The 12,921-nt window shown below is 40.9% G+C and overlaps 1 protein-coding gene across 2 annotated transcripts in view; it reads right to left on the bottom strand.

Moving 5' to 3' along the window:
• slka (STE20-like kinase a) overlaps positions 1-12,921 on the bottom strand; it is a 28,588-nt gene that overhangs the window by 4,261 nt on the left and 11,406 nt on the right. Inside the window, exons 9-17 of one of the 2 annotated variants that reach the window (XM_042502535.1) lie at positions 11,176-12,417; positions 10,942-11,072; positions 9,540-9,663; positions 8,965-9,144; positions 5,181-5,273; positions 1,881-2,010; positions 1,037-1,161; positions 744-938; positions 38-163 (exon numbers count right to left, since the gene is read on the bottom strand). In XM_042502535.1, coding sequence (XP_042358469.1) covers positions 38-163; positions 744-938; positions 1,037-1,161; positions 1,881-2,010; positions 5,181-5,273; positions 8,965-9,144; positions 9,540-9,663; positions 10,942-11,072; positions 11,176-12,417 — 2,346 coding nt within the window. The remainder of the gene's footprint in view (positions 1-37; positions 164-743; positions 939-1,036; positions 1,162-1,880; positions 2,011-5,180; positions 5,274-8,964; positions 9,145-9,539; positions 9,664-10,941; positions 11,073-11,175; positions 12,418-12,921) is intronic. The other variant, XM_042502536.1, reaches the window with a different exon arrangement.

Below are 12,921 nucleotides of genomic sequence, written 5' to 3'. Positions count from 1 at the left end.
TGTGTGTGTGTGTGTGTGTGTGTGTGTGTGTGCTGACCTGTAGCTGCTGCAGCTCCCTGATGTTTGAGTCACACTGCAGCTGCAGATCTCTCATCTGGTTCTCGTGTTTCTGGTGTTGATGGAGCCTCTCGTTCTTCTGCCTCTTGTCTTCCTGAGAAGCGAACTGAAGCACGTAGAGAAAATACAACAGAACTGTAACAACAACTCAACCCAAAACAAAGCTATTAAGTCATCTGTCTTTATTGTAGAAAGGTTGGCGGTCTGCTCGGGCCACAGGCAGTGTGCACACAGAGATACATAGAGTGGTGATTATGCTGATGAACAAGTATGGGACTTGGCTATGAGGCATTTCAAACAGTCACTACACCAATTGCAATGACAAAATCCTAGTGTTCTGTAACAAACTATTTTTTACCATCGACATCTTGCTGCAGAGAATTTTTACAATGTTTAAGGGCTCCTCTGCTGGTTTTATTTGAACAAAACTGCATGGAAAAAACATTTTGAGGATGATGGAAACAGGAAAGCCTGTGAAATGGTGAGTGGAAAATTGCTGCTCTGAGGTCCAGAAGGCTGAGATAATTAAGAGTGCTCGTACTGGGCAGATCCTTGGTGTGACTGTATGCCAGTGTGACACAGTGCTGCTAAAAAAAAGACCATGCATGTTCAGTCACTTCTCCTTAAATGTGACGAGTAGACATTGTAAAATTACAGCAGCAGACTGAGTCCACAGTGTGTGTTACCTGTTTTATCCGCTCTCTCTCCTGCTCGGGTGTGATGGCTGCGGTGGCGGTGATGCGGAGGCTCTTCTTGAACATGGCCATGCGTGTTTTGGCCTCACTGCGCTGAATCTTGGGCAGACGAACCCTCTCTTGAGTCTGTTTGTTCTTCATCTCCTCTATCAGCCGCTGGTTGTAGCGCTGCATCTGCTCCATCTCCTATAAAACACACACACGCACACAGTTTAGAGTTTAGCAGCATTTTTTAAAGTAAGATATTTCACACTGCGTAGTAGAGTTTCTCTCTAGGCTCTTACCTTCTCGTGTCTCTTCAGCAACTGGTGTCTCTGCAGAAAGTACTGGTCTTTCAGCTGCTGCTTCAGCTGCTGGTGCTTCTCCTGCAGGTGGCGCTCCTCCAACTCCCACATGGCTGCCTCTCGAGCTACAGAACACACATGAGCACACACACAAAATAATGAGGTCACATAAGTTAGCAAACAAGTACATGCATGTTAGCTGGTGATGCGTAAATTAACAGAAACACTGTCAGAAAGTTGGACGAGCTGAAACATGTCTGCATGTCACAGTCAGTATTACACACCGCCGGTGTCACTGGCATTCACTCCTAGTCCCTCGACTAGTTGAGACTAAAAAGAAACAACTATTTCTCTGCCTTTCAGATGTTGTTGTTGTTATTGTTGTTGGCTTTATGTCCATTATGAAACTTCAAACTTACACAGGATGTTTGAGCTGAGTTGTTTGCTTGAGAGTTTAATCCATCACATCATGTTTGTCAAACTGAATAGAAACATAGTCTAATGATGTGGCACCTTCAGATGCGTAAGGGAAGGAAAGAAGTATGTTTCACAGGGTTTCTCACCATGTTTTCATCAGGTTTACTATGCATGAATGCAAACACAGATAACAGTAAGTACATTGTGATATTTCCTATGAATGACTGTATGTCTAAAGTAACTTTCAAGTTACCTGTGTTCAGAAATCTAAGCTAATATGTAGGATTGGGAACCAAATTTTTGTACCTAAGAGTGCACCTTGGTTAGAATGCCAGGTTCTAATAGAAGGTGGAAGCAACGCAAAGCGCCCCAAAGCCAGGAATCCGGCCACAGAGTTCTGTTCTTGTTGTTAATCTCCATGTCCTACCTCTCATCAGCTGCTGCTTGTGGTTCAGGCAGTCTCTCTCAATAGTGGCGATCTCCACTTTATGCTGCTGGATGATTTTCTTCAGAGCCCCGTCCAGCTCCTGCTGCTGCTTCTGTAGGAACTCCTGCTCCTAAGGAGCCAGAGAGAAGAGCAGCATTGAGAGGAGGCCGAGGGGGACACACAGAGGGAAAGCAAAGAGAAAGAGAGAGAAGGCACGAGAAAATGCATCACGTCAAGGCAACCACTGCGAGTTCAGAACAACACAGAGCACTAAGATGTCACATCATCAACTGGAATCAGTAGGAGACACTCAGAGATCATGGATGGCAACGATCCACAATGGAGGTGAAGAGAGAAAAGTTAACAGTTCAATAAAGATTAACAGTTTTATGTGAGACGACATCGACATTGACGTTCACACCATCAAGAGCTTGGCCAACATTATGCATGACTCATTACACAATGAGCAAGAATTATCTATTATTTAATTATCTTCTCTGTCTTTATGCATAATTTCAAATTTAGATTTTGTCTGATTGGCTGGTGGAAAATTATATGTTTTATACTGCATTTAATTCAGTCTGATTAGGTATAATTGATCATATAATTACACAGAATTCATTGTAGAAAACTTACAATAGGTAACATTGTTATTACATTGCTGAATCCAAATTAAGATGGTGAAAATGTGTTACAATAATGCACAATACAGGTGACTTTTACATCCATCCTGTAAAGCAGTTGGTCTATATTTGAACCTCAGGGGACAGAGACAAACATGGATCCAGACAGAAGCGGATCAATGACAGCACCACCTCTGGGACACGGCACTGTTTACTCCTAGACTCAATGTAATACAATATAAATACCATATAAAATACACAGACCAGATGTAGAACATTTGTGAATTGGTGGAGGAGAAATACTGAGCAGAAGAGGAAAAGGAGAACCACTGCACAAACACAGTGATGACAACACTCAAAAAAATAAAAAATAAAACAACACTGCCCATGCTTACATGTGTCATAAAGTAAAACTGAACCATCACAGACTAATCCTGTCACTCCTCACATCTAAGTATGGGCCAGAGACGGAGAGAAACAGGGCGGAAGTGGGGCGGGAGGGGAACTTACATCCTGCATCTGAGCGTTGAAGAGTGCGCATGAGGACAACTGAAAAGACTGTATCATAACCTGGGCCACTGCCTGCGGAGGAGAGCACACAGCGCACTCGTCCTGATGATCAGGGACAGACAGCACACACAGCAGTCTGAGGATCTCTCTCGCTCTCTCTCACACACTCACACACTCACACACACACACACACACACACACACACACACACACACACACACAACCACAGCAGCACACACACAGACTCTTCCTAAATTATGCAAGAGTTTTTCCACTTTGGGAATATGGGTGAGTTTGAGGCGCACAGCAGAGTTCTGGATAAATGTTAGGAGGAAGTCATTAAATTAGTTATTAATACTCTTCTCGTCTTCTCATGCTTGAAAAGCGACACTTAGGTTTAATCCAGCTTTGGGAGGAAAAAAAAAGCAGTTTTGTTACTTTCCATGCTACCGGCTCATGGAGTGTTAATAATCTACGAGTTACCTTTCAAAGACAAGATGATGATGACTCATGTCGAGTTCATTAAAGATGCACGGGAAAACAAAGTTTCGAAAGAGCTTTCAGTACAGATGTCTAACTGTGGAAACAAAAGCTGTGTCTGCAATCGCTCCCTCGCACATAAATTCACTACATGATGAAAAATCAAAGGACACTATGATAAGCAGTGAATTGAGAGCGCATGCTATGGACTAGAGCTTTGATTCTCTGCTTGAGCCTGATTGGACTCGATCTGCTGGGTTCAGGACAGGCTGTAATTTGTAACATCACGCCAAGCTTGAATTGGGTAAGATTTGCTTTGATTTTCCTATTTCTATGTGACTTAACTATGTGAATTAACAAACAGTTGAAGGCCCAGTGTGTAGGATTTAGGGGCATCTATTGGCAGAATGTAATATCATATAAATAACTATGTTTCATTAGTTTGTAACACTTGAAAACAAGAATTGTATTGTTTTTGTTACCTTAGAATGAACCATTAATATCTACATACAGAGCGGGTCCTCTTCCATGAAGTTCACTATGTTGTTCTACAGCAGCCCAGAACAGACACACCAAACACTGGCTCTAGATAGGGTGATTCATGTTCGTGTTGGCCACCGCTCTTCTCAACATGCTTGTGCCCAGAGCCTCTGCTGCTGGTGCTCTGAACAATATATTTCGACAGCACTATGAATTCACAAAGGTCCAGTTTGTGCCAGAGTGCGCTCTGGCGCTCCAAGTAACAATTAACAACTGCAGCCTGTGTAACAAATGTAACTGCAGTTAAAGTTACTGCAGTTAACTTCAGCTTGTAAGTACTTTTTTACAGTGGAAATTCAGGTTTTTAAATTGGCCTCGGGCCTGTAACTGCTGCCATAGCTTAAGTTTGGGTCACACTTGGACTGAAACTATGGGGGTTCATGTAGGGTCATCCCTGACCTTTTTTTGTTCATTTGTGGGTATTTTTTAAAGGATCAAGTCCATGTATGATTTGATATATTTTCATTTTTGGAGCTATATTTGGATGAGAGGTTGTAGCTGTGGAGGAGTGAAGTTTGATCTGACTATGGTGATGCTGCACACACTGCCTGTCACTCAAAGCAGCCATGCTCTTAAATAAGCATCATTTTAGGCCTTAACAACATTCAAATAGGTTAAACCCCCTTACAGTTGTCATAAATGAAGATATTAGTTATGGAGACCAAAACTGTTTTTTTGTACCAAGCTGCAAACATATTTATTTCTGCTGTAAAGTTGGGCATTTAATTATGGGAATTGAGTCACATTTGGAGCCAGCCTCAAGTGGCCATTAAAAGAAGAAAGAGTTTTAGGCATTTCAGCATTGGCTTTATTTCTCAGCCCTGGTGGTTGTCACTTGGTCAGAAATAGAAAAATTGTGTGGTTTTAATAGATTAAGGTACTTAATCACACTGATGCAACAATTCTGTGATCCAATACAGCAATAAGATAGTGCTGCTCATTAATTTGCCTCTTTGTCAATGACGGCTTAATAATATATTAAAAGGGACTCAGTTTAAATGGGATGCAATTACAGACACAGCATCTCTTTGCATTTGTGTGTGAATACTTAACAAGAATGGATCAGGGTATAGGGAGAGAGTGAAAAAGAGAAAGAGAGAGAAATCGTACTCTTTCACAGAGTAAGAGACAGCAGGTGAAGGTTTACCTCTGCGGTCTTAAGGAGCGATAGGTCCTCCTTTATGCGTTTCATGAGCTCTTTTCTCATATGTTTGGGTGACTGTCCAACTTCCTGTTTGGCCTACAGTGTGTATGCAGAAACTGGTTGATGCTGTATATTATGAAAATCTAACAAAGCTGGCCAACAACAATAGAAGACATGCACAGCCCAATTTGAGAGGAGAGATTTGGCACCCAGCCACCAACTGATTTAAAGTCAGCATGCTTGATTCCCATGACCTCTGTCTGATGTCCTTTGAGCCAGTCAGTCTCTTTTGATTAGTAGCATGTCAGAACTGTGAGTTCGAACTGTCCAGTCAGTCACGAGTTTGTGAAAAGACAGATTTGACTAGAAAATGGCAGAAGATGTTAGTCTCAAAAACAGCTCCCCCCGATTTACTTTGCAGTCAATGAAGTCCCACAGCCATCAAGATGATTAATATGCCTCCAGAAATTAAAATAGAGTAACTGAGTTGGAATCATCTGGCGACTATGACTTCTGAATATTTAACAGCCCTGACGAGTGCACTCCTCAAAAGCTGTGGATTTACTTGTAACTGAACGCAGATTAGACTGCACTGTAGTGTCACGCCAAATATAAAATAATTCACTTCTAGTTGGTTCCTTCCTGCCTTAAAAGGAACATTGATCACACATGTCCTGAAGAAACCATCTATTATAGAGCTCTTTGGTGTATAATAGACAGAATCAATAAACAGAATCAAGTCTATATTTGATTTGATATATGACTTTAGTGAAAATGAAATGCTTTGAAAAACTGGCTAAAGGGTAACTTTAGTATTTTTCAACCTGGACCCTAACTTCTATGGCTGTACAGGATGTCATTTTTTTAACTTTCGAAAATGCTACTGAGGTTTTCAAATGAAGCTTCAAATGTCTTTTGTTATATTTTATGATGGGATCCCCCTACTTTTTTTATCCTTAAGTCTAAATTTGAATAAACTGATTTATTAAACTAAATGAATTAGTCGTCTTTATTAAATCGACTTTCTTTAATGAATAAATGTCATTTATGGTTAGCCTGCTGCTAGATCGGCCTGCTGGTGCAGGTGTGTACCACCCTTTGCTTTCTGCAAGCAGAAGAGCAAACAGTATGTTGTTTGATACAAACATGTTAGGAATTTTGAAAATAATTACATCTATCTTTGTTTCAGTGAGTAGAGTAGTACTTTGCCTTGAGTAGAGTCAGAAACAATCCAACTCAGTCGCCACTGGAATCTCATTGTACTAATAGTATAATACTAATAATATCAGTGCAGCTGCACAGCATTAAACCTTCAAATCTTCAAACTATTCAGTACAGCCCTACTATATTCGTGAGTTTTGTTACCCTAAGTGACAGATAGGGACAACAATTTCTGAAATTGGTGCAGTATATTGAGCAAAAGCGCTGAAGCCGGTAAATACAAAACGAGCTGCGATATAGTCATTTGGGACAATAGTGTACTGTCAATTACTGAACGTCCATGCAAAGTGAGAAATAAAAAGTTTTTCTTTACCTTTGGCTCGATTTGATCTGTTTGTGACTGTGTTTAATCTAAATCGAAATCTTGTTTTGAAGACTCAAGTTGAGTTGTTGCAGAAAGATAATAATAAAAAGGCAAGCTCGAGCCAAAGGTAAAGAAAAACGCTGTATTTCTCTCTAGGATTCTTTCCATAATGTTGTCAGACACTTACAAATCAATCTGAGCCTATCAGTGGCAAAAACAAGCACTTTTAGTATTCATATAGATTAATGGTACCATTGTCCGAAGGGTTACATTATAGCCATTTAGTGGCTGCTGCCTGCACATTCTTTCTCAAAAAAAATTGGGAAAACATGATCCAGGTTAAAAAAATACAGAAGTTCCCTTTAAAACCTTTATATGTAAGACTTTACCTGGTGCCCTTGACCCACTTCAGTCTGCTTATAGACTGAATAGATGTGTGGATGATGCTGCTTCTTTTGTCCTGCACTCTGCAATAGGTATTTTTACCTTCAAGATGTTCAAAGACAGACTGTTATTCATAGACTCTGCATGTAACATGACTGTACCAGGGAATCTGGTGGCTAAACTGAGCCAGCTACATGTGTGTGATGCAATCTGTGTGTGGGTGCATGAGGCCACAAACAGTGAGAGTTGGGAAATGACTCCCCAAGCACAGGTGGACTACAGGGTTGCTGTCTCAGTCCACTGCTTCTTCCTCCAGCCACTAAGTGGTTTTCGGTTCTATTTATACAAGTCTATGACTGTTTCACTTGTTTATACTTACACATACACTGTGCGTGTAACTCTGTGTGATAGTGACTGTATGTGTTTTGTTTGAACATGTTGAATGGGGAACAGCCAGGGGAAGTTTTTCCTCTTATGGAAATGCATTGGAGGCATTTTGTAATTCTCTATTGTTACAGCAGCAAACTGAACAGTATGCAATACAGAACTGAGGCCCTCTGCATTATTGTGCAATAATAATTCAACTGTGCAATACACTGTGCAATACTTCCACTCTCTTTTTAAATTCTTACCTATTCTTCTCTTGCATTTATATTTAGCACACTGTCGTACAATGTACATATTTCTATTTCTTACACACTTCTCTTTTGTAAGTTTTTAGATTTTCTTGTTATATTTATATATCGTAGCACAATGCACATTTTTCTTGCATACTTCTTATTTCTATTTTCATGTGTCTCTACATCTATTTACAAAAAAAACAACTTTAATGTTTTATAATTTCCCCCAGGGGATTAATTAAGTATACTGAATCTGAATTTTTACATTTACTAAAAAGAAATCCTTGAATATACAAATCTAAGATGATTCCAAATCAGTTACTCTTTTGCAAGGCTTTCATTATATCCCCAAATGAGTCCAACACCATTTGGATAAACCTTCAGAAGTCGGCCATCCCATGACCAAAGCCACCTCACACACTCATACAAGAGACATGGTTAGTTAAATACACAACAACAGTACATTTTGAATGAAGAATACAAAATTACCAACAACAAAAAGCACAAAAAACCTGCACATTTTATCAATTGCTCATATTTTTGCAGCTCAACAACCAAATAAATTACATAGCTAAAGGCTGAAGCAACCACTTTAAGCAGACCTGCTGTAATATTTTAAGGCACAATGAAAAAATACTAAAATAATAAGTGGCCCAGAAAGCAAATTGCGGAGCAGCACGACCACCACCAGGCATCATAAATACACAATGGATGCCAATTGGCACTGTTGCCATAAAAAAAGCTGCATAAGGCAAAACACAAACACCTCAAGCACGCCCAAAACATCCACCAAAGCATTTAAGGCTGCAAAGCAGAGAAAGAGGCAGAAAAGACTAATAAAGACCTAACATAAATTTATAACAAGCCTAGCACACCACCATTATGAGGTTTTATGCTTAGCCTAAGACTGAACTTTTAATAAATAGCTCCCAAAACATTACAAATAGACTCAGTAGCGCTGTTTAGAAGGCAACCAGAGGCCTCAGGGCAGATGAATAATGGATAAAACAACATGGAGCTAGCAGCATTTAGGAGAAAGATAGCAGAGTCTGTCTGTTGCTATCATTTGCACACAAACAGTACAAGAACAGCAAGGCACACCACTCCCAGAGGATTAATATGACACAGCCAAGTACGCCACCGGCTAAGTTGATGAACGCATGCACAATTAAACAGCTCGTTTTTATGACATGCAAATGCCTGCGACCCCACAGTTAGGAACTAATCAGCCCACAGAAGCAGCCATACACCGTCATACCTCTTTCTTCCGGTTCTTCAGCATGTTTTGGAACTTTGAGAGCTCCTTGTCTTGATCCGCTTTGATGCGCTTGGCTTCGTCTCGGAGCCGGCTGGTGTGATCCTGCTCCAGTCGCTCAATGGTCTGCTTCTGCTTCTTCTCGAGGTTCTCCACTTCTTGATCATATTGACGTTTCTTAGCCTGCATGAACAGAGGCACCAGACACTTGAATCAGACTGACATGGTGACTGTAAGTGTTTATAAGTGATCTAATATCATAAGATTATTAAGAGAATCATTGCTTAGGAGTGGGGGTAGTTTAACTGTACAAAACTTGTGTATGGTGTCATTTCCACCTGGCTTTAAGATTGTATGACAAGATGAAATGAAAGCTTTTAATACTGTGACCATCACTGATCACTGTAGAAATGCTAAATGAGTAAGTAAGTGAGAGAGACAGCCTGATGTCTGGCTACGGCCTTCATGTTAGTCCCTCCTTCGGATTTAGATCTGCTTTGAGACGAAGCATCTCGTTTCCTAGGCGTCGGCCAAATAGAAAAACATCACACCACTGCGGTACGAACAAACTGACTCACAGCAGTTTCCTGTTCAAAGCGCCGGTAGATCTGCTCTCTCTGCTGCTGCAGCTTGTTGCTCAGCTGCTGCTGGGCTCTCTGCTCCTCTTTCTGCAGGAGGCGCAGCTCTCGCAGCTCCTGCCGCCTGAGGAAACCACATCAACACACCAACATTACCAACAGTGTAATGGGTCACTATATGTAGTAATGTAGCCTACAATTCAATAGTTTGTCATGTAGCAGGATTTAAGATTAACTTCACTTTCATTTCTTCTTAAACCACGTTTAAGAAAAATGACAATAAATCTACCTTGTACCTTGATGATATTTGGCCTGCACTATTTACATTTTTGTTTTTTTATTGTTTAATAGATGTTGTTGACTTTGACATTTTTTGAGTTATGCCTAACATACACTAGAAGACTTAGAAAATTATTATTATAAAATTATTTCTTACACCTAACTCCCTTAAAGAAATATGACACATAAACAATGTGTCAGCAAAAGCACAAAACTAAATATATACAACATAAAGATAAAATGTTTGTGTGTACAAACTTTACATTCTGGGTTTTGTTGCTTCAACTTGCAACCGGCCTCTGTTGGTTAGCTGTGCTGTTTTAGTGGGAGGAGACAGTGGGACTGAGAAGGGAAGTGTTTAACAAATTTAGATTTTTCACTGAAATAAGTGCAGGTTAGAGGATCAGATACAAGTAGAATTAAACACAGACTATCTTATTGGTACCTTTTGTGTTCAATAAAAAATAAAAAATGAAATTACTGTTGATGTTTTTTAGGTTAACATGAAATTTGCTGTTTTTTAGCAGTATACTGAAAGCAGCAGAAAGACAGAGCTCAGTACACTTTATTATCTATTTATGGCAAGTAATATTGTTATCACGATATTCAACAATGTTATTGTAAATTGCATATTGTCCTCATAATGTGCAGCCGTAGATGATATAAGATTTTAATCACAAAAAATGCACATCTGAGATGTGATTTTATGGTTTGTATAATTATCCTTTTTTTCATATATGTAATTAAAGACTGATCACATTATTAGTCTCCTATTAATATTACATAGCTGCTCTGATTGTCCTGGTCTCCTCATGTCAGAATCAGTAGTTGTTAAATTGAGTCATGTTAACTCTATGCATCACTGACATAAGGTCATGAACCTCACAGCAAATAGTGAGACAGCACTTGTGTAAACATTAGGAGCAGCATGTCTCATGTCTTTAAAAGGCAACATGACAGTAACACAATGTAGCATTCATCATGGGAGATAACCCATCTGGCATTTTTAAAAAGCCGTGGGAGTTGTGAAATGAACCAGAACTATTTAAGGCAAGTGTGTTAAATAGGCCGTGTCACATATTTAGACTAACAGTATGGCGAAGCAGGTTGGATACAGACGTACCTGAGGAACCTCATCTCTTCGCTCTTGGTGTCGTTATCTGTCACTATCTTTGATGTTGTCACGCTGACCTCTACACCATCCACCATGAACTTGCGTGTCTTCTTCAGTGTCTTCTTCTGGCGTCTTGACTCCTACAAATAAAATGGGAAGGTTTTGTGGGGCTCAAATGATCAAAATACTGTTGATGATTTATAAACTCCGGATGTAAAGTATGACAGGCACTGATTATGTTACCTGCATAGACACGGAGCCCCCTTCTTTACTCTTGGACAGGAAGCTGGAGATGGACAAATTGAGGTCAAGGCTGTTGCTATCAGCGGCCGAGCTGCTTCCAGAGTCAGAGTCCTTCTCCAAGTCTGGCTTCATCACAGCTGGGCTTCCATGCTCGATCTTGCTTTCTGAATCTGTTTCACTCTCCGGGACAGACACGGCATCTTGGGAGGTGCTCTCATCTGCACGAGCCACTTTCTCCTCATCCTCCTTCACAGGAACATCAGTAGATGGGACCACTTGGTCTGAATCATCAGAAAGGTCTTTGGCTTCATCAATAACTCCATTTGTGGATTCAGCTGGGGCTTGTTCCTCCACATCAGCCTCCTCTCTGGTCTCATGCTCCTCTTCTGGCTGTTCTGCCTCCTCAGGTGCCTCATCTTCAGGCTTCTCCTCTGGCTGACTCGCTATCACCTCCTTCTCAACCTCAGTGGACTCATCCACATTTGATTTTGTGTCTATTTGTCTGTTTGTGTCTACATTTGATTCTATAATTTCTGTGTTTATGTTAACATTTGTGTCATTAGCTGAGTTCTCTATTATGTCCTCTGTCGCTTTATGTTGAGGCGTCTCTTCATCTGTCTCTTTCTTTTCTTCTTCTGCCTGTGCCATTTCTCCTGATATGGATTCTCGTTCTTCTAATGTGTCTTCAGGTTTCTCTTGTGACTCTCTGGATTCTTCTGTACCAGTGTCTTTTTCCTCCTCATCTCTCACCTCCTCGGGCTCTTTTACTTCTTCTATTACTTGGGTAGGTTCATCCTCTGTTTTCTCTTCTTGTGTCTCCTTCTGTTCCTCCTCTGTTTCTTGACCATCTGTTTCAGGTTCTTGTGCATCCACTGTATCTACGGGCTCTTCTGGCTGTGACACCACAGGCTCAGCAGGAATCTCTTCAGCTTGACCATCTTCTTGTTTAGTAAGCTCTGTAGGATCCTGTGATACAGAGTCCTTGGCGGGCTCTATTAGCCCAGAGGCCAGGTCTTCGTTACTGGCATCAGACACCTCGTTGAGTTTCTCCTCCTCAGTCTTGTCCACCTCACTGGTTCCAAGTCCTTCATCAGAGAGCTTGTCACTGGTGCGGTCCTCAGCAGGCTCGGCCTCCGTCTTTTCTGTAACAGATTCCAGCGTGGAGGGAGTTGGTGGGACTTTGTCGTCCTCTGAGCTGGCAACACTGACATCTGATGGCGCTCTCTTGTGCCCAGGAGCAGCCTGCCAACAGATGGAAAAATATGAAAATAACAATGTCTTTAATGGACCTAACAACAACTCACACATCACTTAAAATATATCTTGTTGAGTACTATTATGTTTGATAGATATACCAATCTGCCACAACATTAAAACCACTGGCATGTGAAGTAAATAATAATTGATCATCTTGTTACAATGACATGTTCCACAGGTAAACTTTCCTGGTCCTGGTATTCATGCACCAACCAAACACTGTTGCAGACCAAGTACACAGTCTTCTGTCAACAGCACTCCTAGATGACAGTGCAGGATGAAGTGCCATGCCACACTGCAAACACTGGCCCCAGGAATGTGACAAAGACCGCAAGGCGTCCTCATGGCCTCTAAATTCTCCAGTTCCCAATTCATTCGAGTATTCAAAGGACATACCAGTACCCAAGAACCAAGCTGGATCCATGGTGGGGTTTCCTTGGACTGGACTTGTTTGTGATCTGTCATGACATGGACACAGAGACCTCTGAG

This window comes from Plectropomus leopardus, chromosome 15 (genome assembly GCF_008729295.1).
Source record: "Plectropomus leopardus isolate mb chromosome 15, YSFRI_Pleo_2.0, whole genome shotgun sequence".
Classification (NCBI taxonomy): domain Eukaryota; kingdom Metazoa; phylum Chordata; class Actinopteri; order Perciformes; family Serranidae; genus Plectropomus; species Plectropomus leopardus.
This window is presented reverse-complemented; position numbering and strand designations above follow the sequence as displayed.